The sequence below is a fragment of the Lissotriton helveticus genome, chromosome 9 (genome assembly GCF_964261635.1).
Source record: "Lissotriton helveticus chromosome 9, aLisHel1.1, whole genome shotgun sequence".
Lineage (NCBI taxonomy): Eukaryota > Metazoa > Chordata > Amphibia > Caudata > Salamandridae > Lissotriton > Lissotriton helveticus.
In genome coordinates, this window is record NC_136070.1 from 771,105,086 (window position 1) to 771,125,868 (window position 20,783).

At 44.2% G+C, this 20,783-nt stretch overlaps 1 protein-coding gene across 1 annotated transcript in view; it reads right to left on the reverse strand.

Annotated features, from left to right (window-relative positions):
- The window catches only part of KLC3 (kinesin light chain 3), a 931,842-nt gene that overhangs the window by 91,641 nt on the left and 819,418 nt on the right, over positions 1–20,783 (reverse strand). The window contains exon 9 of the mRNA XM_078660896.1: positions 3,315–3,411. Within this exon, the coding sequence (XP_078517022.1) occupies positions 3,315–3,411 (97 nt within the window). The remainder of the gene's footprint in view (positions 1–3,314; positions 3,412–20,783) is intronic.

Below are 20,783 nucleotides of genomic sequence, written 5' to 3' on the forward strand. Positions count from 1 at the left end.
GATGCATTGATTATTATTATCCCTAAACCCGACAAGGACCACTCTTACTATAAAAATTATCGTCCTATTTCATTAATTAATTATGATTGTAAAATTTTTGCCAAGATCCTTGCTTCTCGCCTTGATAATATTATCCCCCTTTTGATTAAAACTGATCAGGTTGGATTCGTAAAAGGAAGACTGGCTTCAGACAATGCTCGTATGTTTACTAACATTATTTTCCTTAGCAAGAAATTTAAAGACCCCCTTGCTGCTCGTTCTTTGGACGCCGAAAAGGCATTTGACCGAATTAATTGGCAGTTCATTTTTCAGACTCTCCATTGGTTTGGTTTTGGGCCTTCTTTTATTTCTTATATTAAATTGCTATATTCATGTCCTCGTGCTAGCATTTTTGTTAATTATCAGTTTTCTAAGTTTTTTTCTTTATCTCGTGGTACGAGACAGGGATGCCCCCTTTCTCCCTTATTATTTATTTGATGCCTGGAGCCATTCTTAGAGCGTATTCGGACTAACTCACTGATTACTGGCTTTAAGTTTTCCTCTATTGAAACTAAAATATCTGCTTATGCGGATGATATTTTGATTTATATGTCCAACCCTGTTGATTCCCTACCACATTTTATGAATGAAGTTTGACTTTACTCCTCTACATCTGGTTATAAACTCAATTTATCTAAAACTGAAGTTCTGCACTTAAATGCTACCCGTTATCAATTTATGTTTAGTGATACAGAATTTACTTGGTGTCCTTCCAAAATTAAATATTTGGATATTTGGTTTTCGTCAATCCTAACGGATACTCTCAAATTTACCTTTAACAATTTGATTAAGAAACTTCAATCCCTCCTTCTCATTTGGTCTCCCTTATTTCTTTCATGGTGGGGCAGATTGATACTATTAAAATGATGATTACTCCCCATGTGTTATATACTGTTTCTATGCTTCCTGTTAAAATTCCAAATGTATATTTTTCCCGAACAAAATCTATTTGTACGAAATTCCTATAGAATAATAAGCATCCTCGTATTGCTCTGCATAAACTTACTCGACCTAAAAATGAAGGGGGTGTCCGATTCCCTAACTTTAAAGCCTATCATTCAGCGTTTCTGATTAAGCAATCTTTTTCATTAGCTTATGATTTCTTGGACTTACCGGTCCCCAAATGGATCCTTTTTGAGCGATCAATATTGAAAGATCTTCCTTTTAAACATGTCATTTTTATGTCCAATTGCTCTTTTTTGGCCAAAAGTCCCATTTTAAAACACTCCCAGACTCTAATCTCTAATACCTTTTCTAAAGATTTAACTCCTCTGCAATGTTTTTTATCCTCCTGTGTATGGTATAAAAAATTTCTTAAATATAAAGGTAAATCTTTTTACTACAAATACTGGAAGGAGAAGGATATCTCTTTTGTGTATCAGTTTCTCCATCATTTTTCTATCCTTACCTTCCATGACTTGCAAATACGATATCAATTACCTGATTCCTTCTATGGTGAATACACTATCATCACCACCGCCATTCAATCTCATTTAGCTACTTTTTCATTCCCAACTGATTTTCCCTCCATAACGCCCTCTACTCCTTTATTCCCTTTATTTTCCACCCACAGACCTAAGGCTGCTCTTGTGTACACCATATTGTTATCCAATATTGCAACTCGTTCAAAATCCAATATTGAAGTTGCTTGGGAAAATGATTTGTCTGTTTCTTTTTCTGTTATAACTTGGGAAAAACTGTGGTCTAAGTTGTTTAAAGTTTCTGCTGCTGCGCGTATAACTCAATCTTTATATTTTGTTTATCATAGAGCGATTATTACTCCTGTTAGTATTTGCAAGTTTTCACCAACCTCCTCTCCTCTTTGCTGGTCTTGTTCCAGTGTTACAGAACGTTAAAACATTTATTATATGACCGTTCTTCTGTTCTTTACTTTTGGAATTCAGTTTGGAATGTTTGCATGTTAATATTTAAGTTTAATACTACTTTATCACTAATACACATTTTTCTAAGATCCTTATCCCCTGATATAGATATTGTACCTTCTGCCTCTAGACTGTTTGACCTTTTTATTGCTTTAGCTTTTAAGGTCATTTTATCATCCTGGAAAGACAATTCCAAGTTATCTTTGCTTATTTGGTGGAATTTTATTTGTGATGAACATAGGATTGCTACTGTCTCCTCTTCTTCTATCTCTCAAAAAATTAAATCTGATCTCCTATGGCTCCCTTTCACTACTTATCTTTCCTCTAACCCTCCTATCTGTTAATCCTTTTTCACTTATTCTCTACAATGTTACTATGTATCTTTTTATGACACCTCCTTCTTTTTCTTTTCCTTTTCCCTTTTCCTTACTCTTTCTTTTTCTCTCTCGTTTCTTAGATTCCTTCTCTTCTTTCTCTTTTAAGTACAATTTATCCTGTATTATTTGGCCCGACTGTATTATTCTATTCATGTTCACATGGTGTTTATTTATGGCCTGTGTTCTGTATTTTGCAAAACCTTTAATAAAAATCTCTTAAACAAAAAATAAAATAAAATATTGGGGTATGGTTTTTGCTCCAACATCAAGGGGGTCATTATGATGGCGGATTTTCCGCTTACTCCGGGCCGGCGGAAGCCACCGCCGGCCCGGAGTATGCGGGAAATCCGCCGAGGAGGCCTGAAAGACCCACCGCCAAATCAGGATGGCAGGTGGATCTCACAATCTGTCCGCCGCTTTTCCGCCGCGGTCGGAAGGCGACCACGGCGGAAAAGCACTAACATGGCAGGCCGTGTCTATCAGACACCGCCAGCCATATTAGGATGTAGGGAAAGTCATGCTTTTCCGCGGCGGCTTTTCCGCCGTGGAAGAGCATACGGACAATCACTTTGGGGGCCCGTTGCGGGCCCCCTGGGTGAAGGTTGCGTGGGGGGTGCACATGGGGGGTACCTATGGTACCCCCCTGCCTTTGCGTGCACGAAGCGGCAGGCACCGCGCGGTGCCTGCCGCTTTGTGCATGCAAATGCACAGCTTTAGTTTTTTACATTGCGGCGGGTGCTGCTTCAAGCAGCACCCGCCGCAATGTAAAACATACAGGATGTGACCGCCAAGGTGGCGGTCACATCCTAATTGCCATGGAGGGACCGCCGCTGCCCATGCGGATGGTCCCTCCTACTCAGGGGTGGCGGACGGACGCAAGTCCGTCCGCCATCCTAATCGGCCCCTTAGTGTTTATGATACTGTATCAACATTTGAGACCCAGAAACCATTTGCTCCACTATCTTATCTTAATATGTACAATAAGGGCCAAACGCATGTTCATATGGAGTCATACCCTCAGCAGCGGAGAAGTCCTTTTCATGTTTGGTGAGGATGTCCTTGTAGAGTTCTTCTGCCTTTTGATACTTCCCCTGTTTCAGGTAGGATGAGGCCTGTGGAACATTAAGAATTATGGTTAGAAAGCTACTGATGGTTTTTTCACAACTAGCATATGCAGAACTCATGCAAAACTACGGCCAAGGCTGAGGAAAAAAGTGCAGTGCCGTCAGCCTTGTTTTCTCATTATAGAAAACTATTCAGTGAGAAACATTTTAGCATTACAGAAGTTCAGGAATTAAGTGGCGGTTGTTTGTTTACTATATGTTTTACACTTCGTGTGATTTTTAAAGAGTTATATCCAGACCCAATACAGCATAATACACGCTATTAAACATCACAGAATAAATAGCCCCAGGACATGTACGTCCCAACTAAAATAGGTATTTAATCTCTTTTATTGCAAAAGTCTGAACTAAGAGCACTATCAAGAGTGATCAAGTTACATTACAAGCCTGTGCTGTGGTGTCATCATTTTTCATTTGTGAAATTTGCAGATTTTTATTAAAACCAATCTGGAAGAATGAGGTAGATTGCTTCACAGATCAACTTCTTTCACATATACCATATTCATTCACTTGAAAATAGTAACAACTGATGTGGGCAAGTTGTTTTTGTTGGAAAGACCATCAAGTTAACTGCCAGAATGGGGGGTTATTTATTTTAATTGTTTTATAACATGCCCATATGACCAAAGGACACTAAAAAGCCAGATGAACTGTCGACAGGGGATGAAACATTACAAATAGGGTTTGTGTTAATGCTTTGTAGGAGAGGTGGGGATCCAGTTGTTATTCTGCACTGAATTTACCACAATGGATTTGGGCAACTTGTGTGGTGGTATGCCAGGCAGTGTGCTTCCTTCCCCTTTAGTGATTGGCTCCTTGTTGAGTAATTGGGCAGACAAACTAATTAGGATGCACATGTGCTCTGGGAGTGGTACATGTGCTGAGGGAGTGGAACAGAAACCTGGGAAAAATGTGAGCATCATTGCCAGCACCCCAAAATGTAAAATGCTACTCTCTTCTGAAGGACAATATCCTGAAAGATGTTTACAGACACACAGTACTGGCTGCAACAACAATGGTGAATACTAAAGACTTTTTAACTAACGTGAGTGTTATCATGCACTGCACTTACCACAACGCATCTGTGTGAATTGTGTGCTGGTATGCCATGTACTGTGTTCCCTCTTCCTTTTGTGATGCCTCCTTGTTGAGTCACTTGGCTGACAACAATGGGATGTACCTGCACTTTGGAAGTGGTAAAGAAACCTGAGAAGACTGAACAGCATTGCCAGCACCCCCAAATTCTAAGTAGTACTCTCTACTGAGGAAGAATAAATATCCTGAAACACATATCTAGAGATACACAGCACTGGCTGAACCATCAATGTTGAATACTGAAGACTTTTAAGTGGAATGAGTGTTATGCACTACATGGACCACAATGCATCTGTGTTAATTGTGTGCCGGTATGCTAGGCAGTCTACTCTCTCCTCTTGTCATTTTGGGATACAACATGGAGCAGGTTCATCAGTAAGTATAGGTGGTATTTTAGAGAGGTAGTTGCCAATAATGAGGTGAAATAGAACCAGAGCTTGGACAGCTGTTCCTCTGTAGGAATGATATTGCATCAGTCTTCATCGCATTAAGGTGGGCCATCAATATATTTTTATATATTTGCATATGAAAAAAATAAATAGTTTATTTAATTTATCGATGGATACATCTTGCTGGTGAGGAAGAATACAATTGTTAGCATTTGATTTTTTTACACATATGCTGTAACTAATAAAACAGGTACCATGGCTCAGTGAGTTAAAATGCTCACTGTTCACAAAGTTTGAATCCGGACAAAAGCAACTCTATCCATCCAATGGCATTAACTTAAGTACCTACAAATTGGATAATTAAAATACCTGCTATTTACAGAATTTAGAAATGGCAGTGGTGTGGTATATGGTGTTTTATCAAAAAGGAGCTCATATTCATCTGAGTTTTTTCTTATTGGGAGCAGGTTGTATAACGCCATTATCTATTTTTTTGGGTTGAAAATATTTATCCATATGAGATGTCAACGAAGTTTAGGGTTTCTATTGAAAAAAATAAGCTCTTTTCCTCCTCTGCTTGTTCTTTCTTGGCATAGGATTTTTCTGTAGCGGTGTGTCCTCTGTGGCTATTGTCCTCTCTTATTGCATGCTTGGATTTCTCATTGCTGAGGTAGACCTGGCCTGGCATCCTCCGAGTCCCACCCTTTTCAATTTCTATCTTGCAGTTCTGCCTTCCTATTTAACTAGGGGAGAAGTTGTTTAATCTAAAAAAACAAACATGTAGTCTCCAGGCTAGTGTTATCTGATAATCTGATTTTGCTAGATTAGACTGCCATTGGCCTTCAGTGGTAGCTAGATTTATCAGTTTAAAAAAGCATTACATTTTTAACAACTAATCTTAATAAAACTAAACTACGTGTTTTTAGGTGTTACCTTAAAATTCTAACTTAAGCTGAGGTCTTCACATAGACAGTGTTGAAACAAACGTCATGGTGGCTTATAGTAGATTAAAGTAATTGTGACTGTGGACTTTCTGTATCACCTCTTTTCAATACTTTCAAAACAAAAATACCATCTACTGTGTTTCACGTTTCCCCAGTTTTTCACAGAGGACCTATGGCATTATAAACTGCATTGAAGCGACTGCTGCAAGACGAATATTTAGCCTCAGGTAGGCCACTCCTCAGGTTCTTATAATACTCAAGCTTGGTTTACTTGGTTGTAGTGCATTGGTCGAGCCTTCAATATTGCTTCCTGCTGGAAAAGGCTACCCAGATCATTTCTGAGCTTACTTTGGATTACTGCCCCTAAAGCATAAAGTTTAATCATGCAACCAAACAACTTCTATGAGTACACTGAAGAATTGATATAAACTATTCGGTCAGGGATTCCTGGGCTGATGAGGAAACTAGCAAAAGAATTTTGAGAAACCTATTAAAGGAAATTAATAATGTAGCTTTAAATAATTCCTGAACAGCATCTGCTGTCAATACAAGTTTATGACAATTACATTTCCAAGTGTCAGTGTTCATTATGACAGTGACATTATCCATTTTATTATTCTGGTTGTGTAAACATTGAAGCAAACTCTACATATAATCTCGATTCAAGTTGAAGTAAGCGAGTGAAGTACTATATTCCAGTGACTACATTTTATTTTAGCTTCTGTGGTGAAGGCCTGCAGTGTACTGTTTTTTAACTCAACATGATTTGATTGTAATGATGGTATGTTTGAGTGTTTGCTCAAAAAGCAATACAGTTGAATTGAACTAATCTTCTGTATTTTGAGCCACACACGTCTTATTCGCTGTCTGAAAGGCAACTGGCTTGGGATTCCCTCGGTCAAAACTTAGCCTCACTCAATCCAGTGAGATACCTGCTTCTAAGACCTTTTGGGCATAGTAAATTCACCCGGATTCCCTATAATGAAGTAGCTTGAACCTTGGGTTGCAATTAAGACTACCATGTTCTAAAAAAGTACATGTGTTGGTTGGATCTGCAAGTACAGTTTCATAGAGTTCCTGTTCTGTACAGCCTCTTTCTTGGTCTTAGTACTGGGATACACCAACTTGATTCCCCTAATGACTGCTAACACTACTCATTTAGGTGGGAGAGTCATGAAAGTTTAAACATGTGATACAAGAATAATTTGGCCTGCTTCCCACTTACTGCGTCCTCAGTTTCAATGCATTCTAACGGGAAAATTCCCACGTTTTTTCGCCCTGAATCTGTCTCTTCTCTGGTACCAAATGTTGACATGTATATATATCCCCAACAGATTTTTGGACAGGAGTTTTTGGGACGAATCTCTCAACCCGCTTTTCGTTTTATCTTCAGTTTTGGGGGAATGTTCTAGCTGACAAACAAAATGCATCCTTGTCTCATTTCATTCTAGCAGGGAGTCTGACAGACTTTTCATGCTTCTCTAGTAGAGAACCGAACACTCCCTTTCTAGACAGAAGAATTTACAATTTGCAAACAAGCAAACATGCAACTCCATGACATGGTGCTCCACTGAACCTTTTTTTCAGTCTTTTCTCAGTTTTAGGAATGATATCATATGAATTCTGAACTGACTCTTGTTTTTCCAATTGGCTTTTGACTTACATGTTCTTTAGGTCTTTTAAATAAATAGTCCCTCATTTCATTAATGATTTCGAGGCAAGCAGTTTTTCTATTTCCCAAACAGCAGCCTTCATATCACCTAGCTCGTTCACCAAAAAGCTTTAAACATACTAATGTATTATCAAATATTAATTGTGAAATACATAGTAAGAATAGGGGATTCAACCACATAGCTGAGAAAAGTTTACAGATGTAGACAGTTCTTTTTTTTTATTTCTTTTTTTTAATTTCAAAATATTTTATTGAAAATAAATTTTACAAAACAAAACAGTTGTCATACTTTGGGCAGCTCTTACAATGTGTACTTTGGCATAGTGGAGCCAGAGAGAGAGAGAAGAAGAGAGAAGAGAGAGGGGGGTTTACGGTTTACTGCCTCAGGTGGGCATGGAGGGCTTCCCACATGTCCTCTTTGGCTGTATGGTTTGCCACCTTGTGTTTGGCGGTAATGTTGTCTGCCCCCCGAAGGAATGTAACCCAGTTGAACCAGCGTTTAAAGGTGGCTTTGCTAGTGTTCTTCCAGTTCCCCAGGATGGTTTTTACCGCTGCCGACAGCAGAACGTCGATTAGTTCACGTTCTTCTTTGGACTGAAGCTGTGGTGCTAGAAAGGCGGTGGCAATACCCGCTAGGCCTCGTTGTGTCTGGCTTCCTGTGATTGTGTCTATGAGGTTGTATACTTTGTTCCAGAATGTTTTAACTTTGGGGCATTCGTATATCATGTGGGCTAGGTCTCCCCTTGCTTTATGGCAGTTCCAGCAGGTGCTACTTTTGCTTGCCCCCACTGTTTCTAGTTTCGCTGGTGTCCAGTGTAGTCTGTGTAGTATCCAGTATTTTGTTTGTGCCAACTGCGGTGTTACTTTGTTTTTGGATGCCGAAGTCCATACTCTAGCCCTCTTCTCTTCGTTTAGCGGTCTCTGTATGGTCTCCTCCCAGAAGGATATTGTTTTGTTGTTTAGAGCTGTGGTGCGTGGTGTGATTAGTTTGTAGATCTGCGCTGTTTGGTGGCCTGTCTTGTTTAGATTCTGTGCATACTGTATGATGGTGAGTTTGTGTTTGGAGAGGTTTGCCCTGGTGATGGCTGCTTTGATTCTTAGGAATTCGTAGAATTCCCTGTTTGGTAGTCTGGTTATCTGCTGACGTGCCTTGTAGGTGAGTGGGTTGTTTCCTACTTCTAGTTGTGCCGGCGTCATAATTCCTCTGCTATACCACTCTTTGCTGTCTAGCGCCTTCCCTTTGTATGTGATTTTGGGGTTATGCCATATTGACTCCCATCTGGTTCCTCTGATGCTTACTTCAAGTTCCCTATCTACTCTCAGTAGCTCTGTTTTTGTGTTCCGGAGTATCGCATTTTTGACTTCTGGGTGTCTGTTTGCCGTAAGCGCCATGATCGGGTCTGCTCCTCCTAGGATGCCCCTTTCCAGGTCGAGCCATACCGGCATGTACTCTGGTGTGGGGGCAACCCAGTGTAGTCCCTGTTTGGCAAGGCATGCCGGTTGGAAGGTCTTGTAGTTTGTGAGGTTCAGTCCTCCCTGTTCTTTTTTAAGTCTGAGTTTTGCTTGGCTGATTCTTGGCTCCCCCCCCCCCATAGGAACGTGTTGATAGCTTTGTCCATGTGTTTGTGGAAATCCGTTGTTAGAGTAAGTGGCAACATGGACAGCAAGTAGTTTAGCATAGGGGTGACCATCATCTTGATTGTCTCAATTCTTCCCCACCAGCTAATAAATTTGGGGCCCCATGTTTCTAGCTTGGTCTTAATCTTTTTCAGCATCGCTTCCTCGTTGTGGTCTAAGGTTGATCTAAGGTCCCTCCCTAGGAGGAGGCCAAGATATTTTAGGGGTTTGGTTTGCCACGCCAGTCCGGACGTTCCTAGGACTGTTCTGGTGGTGTGGCAGTTCATCGGTTTGCATTCGGATTTATCCCTGTTAAGTTTGTACCCTGAGACTTGTGCGTACTCCTCTATTGTTTGTACGAGTGCTTCTATTGACTCTTGTGGGTTGCTTGTGGTGATCAGGATGTCATCCGCGTATGCTGCTAGCTTGAAGGCTTGACCCTCTACTTGCGCTCCTGTGATCCGCGGGTTAGACCTAATCATGTGGAGGAGTGGCTCTAGTGCCAGCAGGAATAGCCCCGGTGATACAGGGCACCCTTGTCTTGTCCCTCTGCCTAGGTTGAGTGTTTCTGATGTGGCCGCATTGACCACCACTCGAGCCCGGGGGTTTTTGTACAGAGACATGATCATGCCTCTGTATCTTTCCCCAAGTCCGAATTTGCGCATACATTGGTCTAGGAATGGCCATGAGACTCTATCGAAGGCCTTTTCTGCGTCTAGCGCGATCATAACGGCCTTCTCCGTACTGTTTACAGTGCGGTTTATCAGGTGGCAGAGCAGTCTGGTGTTGTCTTGTGATAGTCTGTTGTTCAGATAGCCCACTTGCGTTTTGTGTATGAGAAAGGGGAGATATGCATTTAGTCTCGCTGCCATTATTTTTGCGTAGATTTTACAATCAACGTTTATTAAGGAGATTGGCCTGTAGTTTTGTGGGAACTGAGGGTCCTTCCCTTCTTTGGGGATGACAATAATGTTTGCCTCCGCCATTGAGTCTGTCATGTTCCCTTTTTCCGCACATGTCTGGAAGACTCTGACCAGTGTGTCTTTGAGCAGCGGTTGGAACTGTTTGTAAAATGTTGCCGTGAAGCCGTCTGGCCCTGGGGCTTTGTTGGCTTTTAGCGAGTCTATGGCCATTCCTACTTCTGTTCTGGTTATGTTTTGGTCTAGCGCCTCTCTTTGATCGTTGCTTAGTTTGGGTAGGTCTAGTTTCTCTAGCAGGCTTGCCCCCCCATCTGCCTCCAGTGATGTGTCGGCTGTGTATAGATCCTTATAGAACCTCCTGAACGTTTCGAGGATCTGTTTGTTTGCCGTGTGCGTTTTGTTGTCTGTGTCGGTGATTGCTGCAACTGAGTGTTGCCTCTGTTTGGCTTTTAAGTATCCTGCTAGTGCCCTTCCTGCTTTGTTTGCTGAGCATAAGTTTATGGATTTGTATTTGTTGATCCATGTGGAGGCCCTCTCGCTTAATATTCTGTTGAGTTCGTACTCTTTCTTTGTGAGTGTCGTAAGTGTGTTCCTGTCCAGTAAATTTACAGTGTGGTTCCCTTCTAGCTCCTTTATCTGCTCCTCCAGCTCTCTAATTTTTTTGTTCCTGCCTCTGTTCATTCTTGCCTTAATGCTTAGGAGTTTCCCTCTTATTGTGGCTTTTAGTGCTTCCCACAGTGTCATGACTTCTGTGTCTTCTGTGTCGTTGTATTGGAGATATTCTTTGATCGCCTCTTCTATTTCGGTGATGTTAGCGGGGTGTTCTAGTATGTCTCTATTGAGGCGCCATCTCCTGCTTGGTGTTTCATTGTGTTTCCCGCTTATGGAGAGGGAGATGTGGGCATGATCTGAGATTGCTATGGGTCCTGTCTCCGTTGTGTTGGTCAGGTGTGTGTGTGTTTGACATGAGTATATAGTCTATTCTACTGTACGAGTTGTGGGGGTTCGAGTAGAATGTGTATTCTCTAGCGCTGGGTTGTTGTAATCTCCATGGGTCTGATAATGCAAGTTTGGTACATACGTTTTTAAGCGTGTTCTGTTCTTGTGTAGCATGGCTAGGCCTGTGTGGGTGCCTGTCTATGGCGTTGTCCATCGCCTGGTTCATGTCTCCCGCTGTGATTAGTAGTTCCCCCAATGGGATCTTGCTGAGCTCGCTTTCTACCTCCTCCCAGAACTTTTTGTCTGCTGCGTTCGGCCCGTAGATGTTTGCTATGTGCATAGTTTCCTCGCCCCTTTTGATGCATGTGAGTAGTCTCCTACCTTTTGTGTCTGCTACGTTGTCGTGAACCCTGAACTTTGCTTTCTTGCTGATAATGGTGATCACCCCTCCCTTTTTATTGACGGCTGGTGAGCATACAACCTCGCTTATCCAGTTTGCCTTGAGCCTGTTGGCATCCTCTATGGATACTCTGGTTTCTTGGAGGACGTATACATCTGCTTTGAGTCTATGTAGGTAGTCTAATGTCTTCCGTCGCTTGACGGGGTGGTTTAGGCCTTTGACGTTTAGTGAAACGATCTTGATGTCTGCTGCTATCTTTGCTAGGGCCTGAGTGTCCGGTGTGGTCATGATACCTTCGTTATCTCGCTGCTAACTGAGCTGGTTCCTATGTTGTACTTCTGTGTCTGGTGTCGCCCTGCCACCGGTCTTTGGGCCCCCCCAGGGGTGTGGATAGGAATGGGGATGTGTGTATGTGCAGAAGGAAGAAGGAAAGAAAGAAGAAGAAATAGCTCCACCAAGATGTGATTGTCCGTGCTTCATGGTCTCCCCCCCGGCCCTCTCCCCCCCTCCTCCCCACCCCCTCCCCCCCGTCAACGTACTGTAAACGTGCGACAGCAACGGTTCTCCGCCCTCCGCCCCCCCAGGTACAAATTAAGAACACCCCTTGCTTCCCTCCGTGCTGTGCATACGATAAAAGGATATCTATTGTTGGTCTCTGGGGCCTGCCCTTCAGTGAACATTCCTGAGAGTCTCGTAATACTTTGTCTGGTAGTCTTTAGCTCTTCTTTCCGTTTGTCATGAGGTAGGTGTCCGTTTTCTTTGAGGTAGTTGTTGTCAGCGTTTTTCTCTATGGTCTCGTGTCAGAGTCTCTTATCGGCGACCTGCTGCCACATTTTCTCCTGTCTCCGAGCCGTCCGATGAGGCCCTTCTCTTTGCCGTTCCCGGGCTGTTTTGTTCCATCACCTCCTGATCTGAATCCTGAAGGTATCTACGTAGCTCTGACGGGTCGTCGAACAAGCGTGTACCTTTTCTGTCTGATATTTTCATTTTTGCTGGTCCTGCAAAGCTGCACGTTATCTTGGCCTTCTTCAAAGTGTCTCTTAGCGCCAGGAAGCCCTTCCTTGTTTCTACCGTGCCCTTTGAGAAGTCCTGGGTGATGATTATCTTTTTGCCTTTCCAGTTGAGAGATTGGCCCTTACGTGCAAAGGCGAAGATGGCATGGGTGTGGTTTGCTCTCAGGGGTTTGTAAATGATTGTTCTTGGGCCCTTCATGTGCTGTTGTCTTATGGCCGGTACTCTGTACGCTTTGTCGATCTCGAAAGTTCTTTCGAAGTTGTGGCCTGTCAGTTTGGGGATTAGTGCCTCAAGTAGTGCTGCGCATGAGCCTGCCGCCTCTTCATCTTTTTCTGGCACTCCTAGGATCCTGATGTTCCCGTTCCTGTTTTTGTCTTCTTGTTCCGCAAGTAGTCTCTGCATGTCACTAGAGATCTTGGAAATGTAACGTAGGTCTCTGTCCATGGTGTCTGATTTGTCTTCTATTTCGCTAATTCTTCTTTCTGCATCCCCTACTCTGTTCGCTATTCTGCTCTGGTCTGCACGTATGGCTGTGAGTTCTAACTGAAGATTGTCATTGGAGTTCTTGGTGGCTTTGGCCAGGTCATTGGCTTCCGTTATTTTTTTGATGAGCAGGTCCATTGCTGTCTCCGTGTTCTGAATGCTCTTCAGTTTGATTGGTGAGTCCAGGTCTTTCCTAATTTTTTTGTTGTCACTGACCGACATCCTTTCAAAGCCTCTTCTTTCCTGGTAGATGGACAGCCTGTCCTTCTTTTGCTGATCCGCTTGTTGGGCTCCTTGTGGTGGGCTGTTGTTTATATTGTTCGTATCTTTGTTCTTTGTGGTGCCCCCGAATGTGAACCTGCTTGGCCACCTCACAGTTCTCGTTCTAGTGTTCCCGGACGCCAGGGCTTCTGTATCTGCGCAGGGGGGCTGTTGGTTGAGGTTCCTGGTGCCCACTTGTGTTCACTGTGTTCCTTGGCTTGGTGTTGGGCTGCGTGGGCCCTCGTATTTGCTTCACCCCTCCCCAGTTGCTGCGTGCTTACGCCTGCTCCCAGGTTCTTTGTGGCTTCGATGTTGCGTTCGTTGAGACTTTGCCCTGTTCCGATTGCCTGTTTAGGGGGCCTCCTGAGCCTATGTCCGCTCCAACGTGCTTGGCTGATATTGGTTGCCTGCACTGCCGTGAGGTTCCCGGCTCTCTGTAGGCTCTTCCTGCCGCTGTAATAGAGTTGCGTCTGCCCTTGCTCTGGTTTCCCTTTGCTGTCCCACTCTAAGATGGCAGCCGCCTACCCTTGCTGCCCCTCTCAAGATGGCTCCCGTGGCTTCTTGCGTTAGCGGGGGTTGTGAGCACACTTCGGCTGGTTGGGGCGTCTTGCGTTAATGATCAGCACGCCACCGGGCCTCCGCCCTGTTCCTTGCCTCCCGCATCTTGCCCACTGACCTTCTGCCGGAGTATTTGTCTCGACTTCGTGCCCTACGTAAGATGGCCGCCCCCGCTTGTTACTCTTGTTGTTGTTCACGCTTCTCCGGTTAGTTGCTTGCTTACTTGCTTTAGTTGCTTTGTGCTTTTAGAGGCTTAGGTCTGCGCCTGGGATGCAGAAACTGGCGTTGTTTGGCGCTATGGGCTGCGTGCTCCCGATTTGCCCCCCGGAGCGTTCGCGACCTTCTCGAGTTTCCAGAGATCGCTGGGGATGTGAGCACTCCGCGGCTGGTTGGAGCGTTGTGCGTTAATGATCAGCGCATCACCGGGCCTGCGCCCATTTCTTTGCCTCTAGCGCCTTGCCCACTGACCTTCTGCTGGTGTTTCCTCTGAACTTTTTTGCCAACTCTGTGCCCTTTTTAAGATGGCCGCCACCGCTTGTTACGCTTGTTGTACTCCTCGCTCTCCGGTTAGTTGCTTGCTTTAGCTGCTTGTGTCTTTAAAGTCTTAGGTCTGATTGCGCCTGTGGGCGGAAAACGGCGTTGTTTGGAGCTGTGGGCTTCGTGCTTCCGATTTGCCACCGGAGCGTTCGCTGCCTTCTTGCGACGTTGTGGTGCTAAGATGGCCGCCTCCGGCTAGCGGGATTCGGTTTCGCTTTCTCCCCCCTCCTCCGACGGAGCTCTAGATGCTTGCTCGCTGGGGGTTCACGCTGCTGCGTATGTCACCGCTCGCTGCCTTTACCCCGCTGTTTCTTCCAGCGCCTCTGGGGGTCTCTGGACGTGTCCGGTGTTGCGGTATCGTGTGCCCCCTCTGTGTCTTCCTATTCAGTGCCGGCCATCTTGGTCCGCCTCGCTTTCTTCGTCGCTTCCTCAGGGCTCTTGGCTATTTCTCCTTTTTCCTTATGTTTCTCCTACCTCCGCGCCTTGAGCCTTCTGCTCCTCACGTTCCCACACCTTCTGTGCTGGTTCACGGAGGGAACGGGTGTCTCCTCGCTGTGTTGCTCGCGGTTATTTCCCCGGGGTCACGGAGCTCTCGAACTTAGGCAACCGCCTGCGTTGCCATCCAAGCCACGCCCCGTGTAGACAGTTCTAAATGTGTTCCCCGGTTTGTGCCTTTCTCTGTAAGCTTTGCCATCTTGTGTTTATGATGGTTTTTCTCACCATCGAACTTCTCTCTGTTTGTAGACTGAATGAGTTTACCTGCCCTTCTCAAACTGTGCTCTGGATTGGTATGTTTCTCACTTTGAGCTGTGCATCTTGCTGTAATGTGCCTGCTTGCATCAGATGCTTCTTGCTCCAGCTGCTTGCTTCATGGTTTATGCAATTTACCACTGTATACTTCCCAAAGTTAGAGAGATATGAAAATATAGATATGACACCCCCCCCTTCAAAGCTATATCGTTAATTTGGTGAATGAATGAATGAAAAATGTATTGTTCAGTTAATAAAGACTTACAATATAACACATTTATACACATTTCCTACATATTACCACTAGTAAACATTTTAAAACAAATTTAAAATAAGGGCTATTTCTACAGTAAGAACACTCAATTAATCTAAATAAAATGTTTGTGAAATCCCTACACGTAAAATGCATTTACTGATGACACACTTCGCTTACTATTTCCTCTCACCTATGGAACCCCATTTATTCTGTTTGTTACTAACTTGCTACACACTATGAGTATTTCTAACCATTCATAATGTGTAGCATGCGGGGTCCTAGTCAGTTTATTTTTGACACCTAGTGTTACCAAGCAAACCTTTTAATTTTTTTAAATCCTTGCAAGGCTTGCCAATGCTAAGCCCTAATTATTTCATGGTGTTCCAATTACTCGTGTATATAAAACTTCGCTCCACTCGTTTAAGCTTTACCTGCCATTCAATGTAATTTATTTATCTGCCCTTTCTAGGAGTTTTTTCATGAATTAATAGAATAAGTACGATAAGAGCCTTTTACTGGGCACTATTAACCAGTAACCTCTCTGCTATATCTGTGAACTTTAAAAATCTTCTAAGTACATTTTAAAGCTTCTCTCTGCAAGCAGGTCATTACTGCTTGGCGGCATATTCGTATAGATTGGCGATTAAAGTCCTGCTTTAATAGACTTCTGTGTTCAGCTGATAAAGCTGGTAAACTACAAACAATATTGCAAATATCGTCTCTCTTGTAGTTGCAGAGGTGGCTTGACGTTTCACTACTTTTCTTTTTCCAAGCTGGTGCGTCACTGCAAAATTGAAAATCGACAAGCAGGAGTCTCATAAGCTTCAGCTCAGCATTTAAACCATTCAGATCTCCTAGATAATTCTGAGGATGTAACTTGCCATATGTTGCAATTACCATCCATGCATGGGATCTTTTTGCCAAAGCCTCTCTATCCAATAGTGATGACATTTTTTTCCATGGACCCATTGATAACTGTAATGTTGCCTGAGAGAGGGGTAAGGCCCATAGTTGTTATACCTTAAACGTAGATAAAGCCAAATTAAAAAGTTCATGGGCCTGCGTGTGTTTATGATCACTTATTGCCTCCCTAAGTTGTTTAAGTACTGTCTTCTAAGCCAAAACTCTAATTAAATTTGTGCTGGCGATGCCTGCTGAGGGAGATTGAACAGGCGACAATACGTTCCTGTCAGAAGCTTATCTATGTTGTTATCAGCCTTCCCTCTTAAAATCTCCATGCCATATGTCAAAGATGGAACATGTTTAGCTGACATAACTTGTAATAGTGGTTTGAGGGACAACCTTTTTAAACTATTCTGGAGGGAAGTAAATGCTACAGTTAAATAATTATTCCTTCTTTGTAGTGCAGCACACTCAATCAATCAATCAGGGAATTTGTAGAGCGCGCTACTCACCCGTTAGGGTCTCAAGGCGCTGGGGGGGGAGGTTGCTACTGCTCGAACAGCCAGGTCTTGAGTTGCTGGTTCTTAAATCAGCCCCTCGCATCTAGTATGACACCCAAATATTTATACTCTCGAACCAACTCCAGCATGGGCCCTTCAATGCTGAGTATCAAGGCAAGCTGCCATACCCCTTGACACCAACAGGGTTTTTGTCTTGCTTAAGTTGATCTTTACTCGTGGGACGAAGCATACAAAGCAGTTTCACTAATTAACCGCTGCAGCCCAACCTTTGTGTAGTTTAGCAGAACAATATCGTCTGCATACAATAGGTGGAGACCTTGAACCCAGCCACCAACGGAGAGTGTGAGTTAATGCCTTTCAACCCTGAAGAAATATCAGTAAGATACAAATTAAACAGGATTGGGGCCAAGACACAACCTTGTTTTAAAATATTTGATATTATTATTTTTTATTAAATAGTTGTGCCTTGGCCCAACGTTACTTTTGTCCAAGAATTCGTGCACAGCAATTGAATCGCTATCAAGAGTTTAGGTGGAATTCCTAGTTTCGATAACTTATCCCAGAGAACATCCCTCTGCAAAATATCAAAAACAGAACGAAAATCTATAAAACACAAATAGAGATTCCGTGAGCAACGCCTTGCCAATTCAATTGTGAGTGCTAGCATTTGAATATTAATAGTGGTACCCTTGCCTTTAATAAACCCAGTCTTATTTCTTTGCAACAGATTTTTAGAAGCCACCCAGGCGTCAAATCAGCCAGCAACAGTTGGTGAAAAACTTTGCCTCACAGTCCATATGGGCTATCAGCCGATAATTGGCGGGTCCATGATTCGTCCAGCTTTATAAATCGGAGTCAGGATTGAGCCCCTTCAATTATCTGGAATTTCTTCGATCAACAGAATATTGTTAAATAAAAATGTCAGTTTTTTTGCCCAATATTGCAGATTCTTCTTGTAAAGTGTCTGGAGGAGACGGTTCGGCCCCGGGGCACCAACCCGGCGACTGTTGCTAATAATTGCCTCCATGATTTTAGGGTAGATCTCAATAGGCAAGTGTTCCCTAATATAATTACAAGTGGCTGATTCGATAAGCCAATTGCGGAATTTATACCCCCTGACATAATGCACAGGTGTTTTCTACACGCTTCTTCGGATATATTTGACATTAATTGTTGAAATTTCCTACTGGTGGAATGATTTACCAATCTTCAAAATTCACTTGCATCTTTACGTTTAGCGGCATAGTGGGTTTTACACCAGTACTAATCAAGCTCAGTTTTCGTTTGGGCCCAAACTGCTTTTTTGTAGAGCCACCTAGGTTTAGGTAAAGTCTCTCACCGGACTTTAGTGGACGGATTGTTTCTTAGGATCCTCAGAGCATGATTCAAATTATTTTTGGCTGTTATGAGTTGCGCGGAAATTTTCTTGGGAAGTGAAGTAACTGTTGGTACTCTATGTGCTGAACGACGTTTTTCTCTACTAGGCACTTTGAAAATTGGTCACAGTGGATCAGAGGATTTTGATCTACGTCATATAAGTCTTCCCACAACTCTCTTGCTTGGTGCTCAATTTTCTCTATACAGGCTACTGACCGATGTAGCTTTTTGTAATTTTGACCCATAGGATAGCCTAATCCGAAGCCAATTGGTCGCGTAAGGTGATGTTTAAGTTAAAACTGATTATTTACATTTGGCTGTCGCTTTCCAGCCTATTACCCAGACCACAGCTTATGGCCATATGATATAGTGGTAGTGATACTAAGGAGTAGTCTATAACTGCTTGGGATTTTGCCGAGTGGTGAGGTGGCTGTGCCAGAATGTCCGGAGGCATCCGGCTGTTCAATACTCGTGAACCTTCGTGCTCCATGTTACGCACCCCATCCTTCCCCATTCTATCAGATCGTTGTTTAAATGCTTCATTCGCCGAAATATGCCAAATGTGGCTGATGATATCTATTATTTGATCCCTAGGTGTCACCTGAAAAAGATTCATATTAAAGCCTCTCGACAGGAGAATCATGGGAACTGGATTTGTTACACATTGAGTTGTTATGAGACTCAGTATAATTTCAATAGATTCATTTTTCCTACTTCCGAGAGGGTGAATATAAGCGTTTATTATCAACAGGGGCATACGCTAGCTGGGACGAGGGGCTACACCTTAATCGTTTGTATGTTTCGGTGGTCAATTCTGATGTCTTCAATTTTGATATTACGATCCACTGTAACGTACAACGCCAAGCCCCCTGCAGCACACCCCATCAATTTTGTTTTAATTGCTGGTTTGCTGTAGCATAGGTATGGTGGAAGATCAATTTCCTCTTGTGCCCATGTCTCTTGGGAGAGCACTATTTGGTATCTTCTAATGAAGATTCGGAATTCCTTATCATCTATTTTTGCAGACAATCCCTCGATATTCCATGAGCAGACGTCAACCTTGTTCACTTTATGGGTAACAAGTAAGCCATTTTTCTGTCAGATACTAGGTTCTTCGTGTGTACTGGAAAACATGGCTCCCGGGAGCTAAGAACAATCTTTATTTTTAGGTAGGACATTGCTCGCCATGTATTTTTCATAACGATTAACTAACTGGGGGGCTGTAGTGGCACTGTGTGATGAAATTGAACACCTTACCCCTGGAGGGAGCAGCTTGCCGGCGCCGAAATTGGCCGCCTAAAGGAAGGGCTCGCAACTATCAATGCACGATCATTAATTATCCGGCATTGGCGTGAAGCACTGACTCCGCTAAGCACAGTCCTACATTGCTGACTGAACCCGCTGCCAGAAGATTCTTCCAGTTTGCACCTAGGTGAAGTGTGCCAAAACGGTGACGGCAACGTATCGTTGCGCGCTGACTGGGCCGCAAATCCCTGGACCTAGGTACATCGCTAGCCGACCGGAAGTGCGACCTGGCTGGGGGCGCGTGCTCACACGTGCCGACTGGATCATTGGCCATGTGCAGATTGACCCCGCAATAAATACCGGCCACGGAGGGTGAAGCCAAGCTAGCGACCCCTTTACCCAGCGGGTGGCGTGTCTCGGCGGCGTACGCGGCTGGGAGAAGACTGTGAGCTCCGAGAGATTAGGGGATGCGACCTGCTGGAGGAGACGACTCAGGGACGAGGTGAGCACAGAGAAGAATCCGCAACCTGGTATGTGCTGCAGGACTCGGGAGCTCTGCCAAGCGGCCTACCCTTCAGAATAACGCGGCTGGTGCCTATGAGGTGGAGGGAGAGCGAGGTACGACCCCCCCATGGGCTGTGCCCCAAGCTGGACTTCCACTGCATGCTACACAGCAGGGCTTGGCATGCTCCCGACCTGGCACTGAGTCCTGGGAATACGTGGCTCCTGGTGCTAGCTGCTTCCATGTGGCCGCCCTCGTCGTGTACCCCAGCTACTACAAGTTCACTTTCTGCGACTCGAGGACACGAGGAGCTTCCCTGATTTGACTGTCTAGAGCCAGCTGTGCCCTGCTACGGGGAGTGCATAATTTCATCCTGGAGGCGCACCAACCTGCGCTGAAGCTCGGGCAGAGCTGACTGGAGTGCCCTCTGCTGCAGGGGTGCTTATGCTGGCTGACCGGTGTCTCTAGGGGTGGATGCCTGGGCTGAGCAACTGTCCCTGAGGGAAGCATAACAAGCTGAATAGGAATATTGCCCTTACACAGGCCCACACCTGCCACAATTCACGACCATACTGGTGGGGTTCGAGTCGACCTTAAAAGCCTTGGTGAGTCCTATTGCAGATAGCAGCTATGAGCAGAACAGACAAAAACACAGCAAAGATTGACGTTTGAACAACGCAAGCCCAGAGAACGCGCACCGTCAGCAGACGACAGAGACAAAGGTGGGGAGAGGGAGCGGGAACCGCAAGATGGCGACATCAAGTCCATCCTGGCTTCGATGGAAAAGGGCCTCCAAAACTCACTAACAGTTTTAGGCACGAAGATTGACTCCCTTTCCTACTGCATGGATAGGAAGTCCGAAAGACTCGACCAGCATGCGGAACACATCGACATGGCTGAACGTCGCATCACAGAGGTGGAGGAGTCACTGACAGAAATGGACACAGGCTGCAAATGTATGGACAAGATGCTGCAGG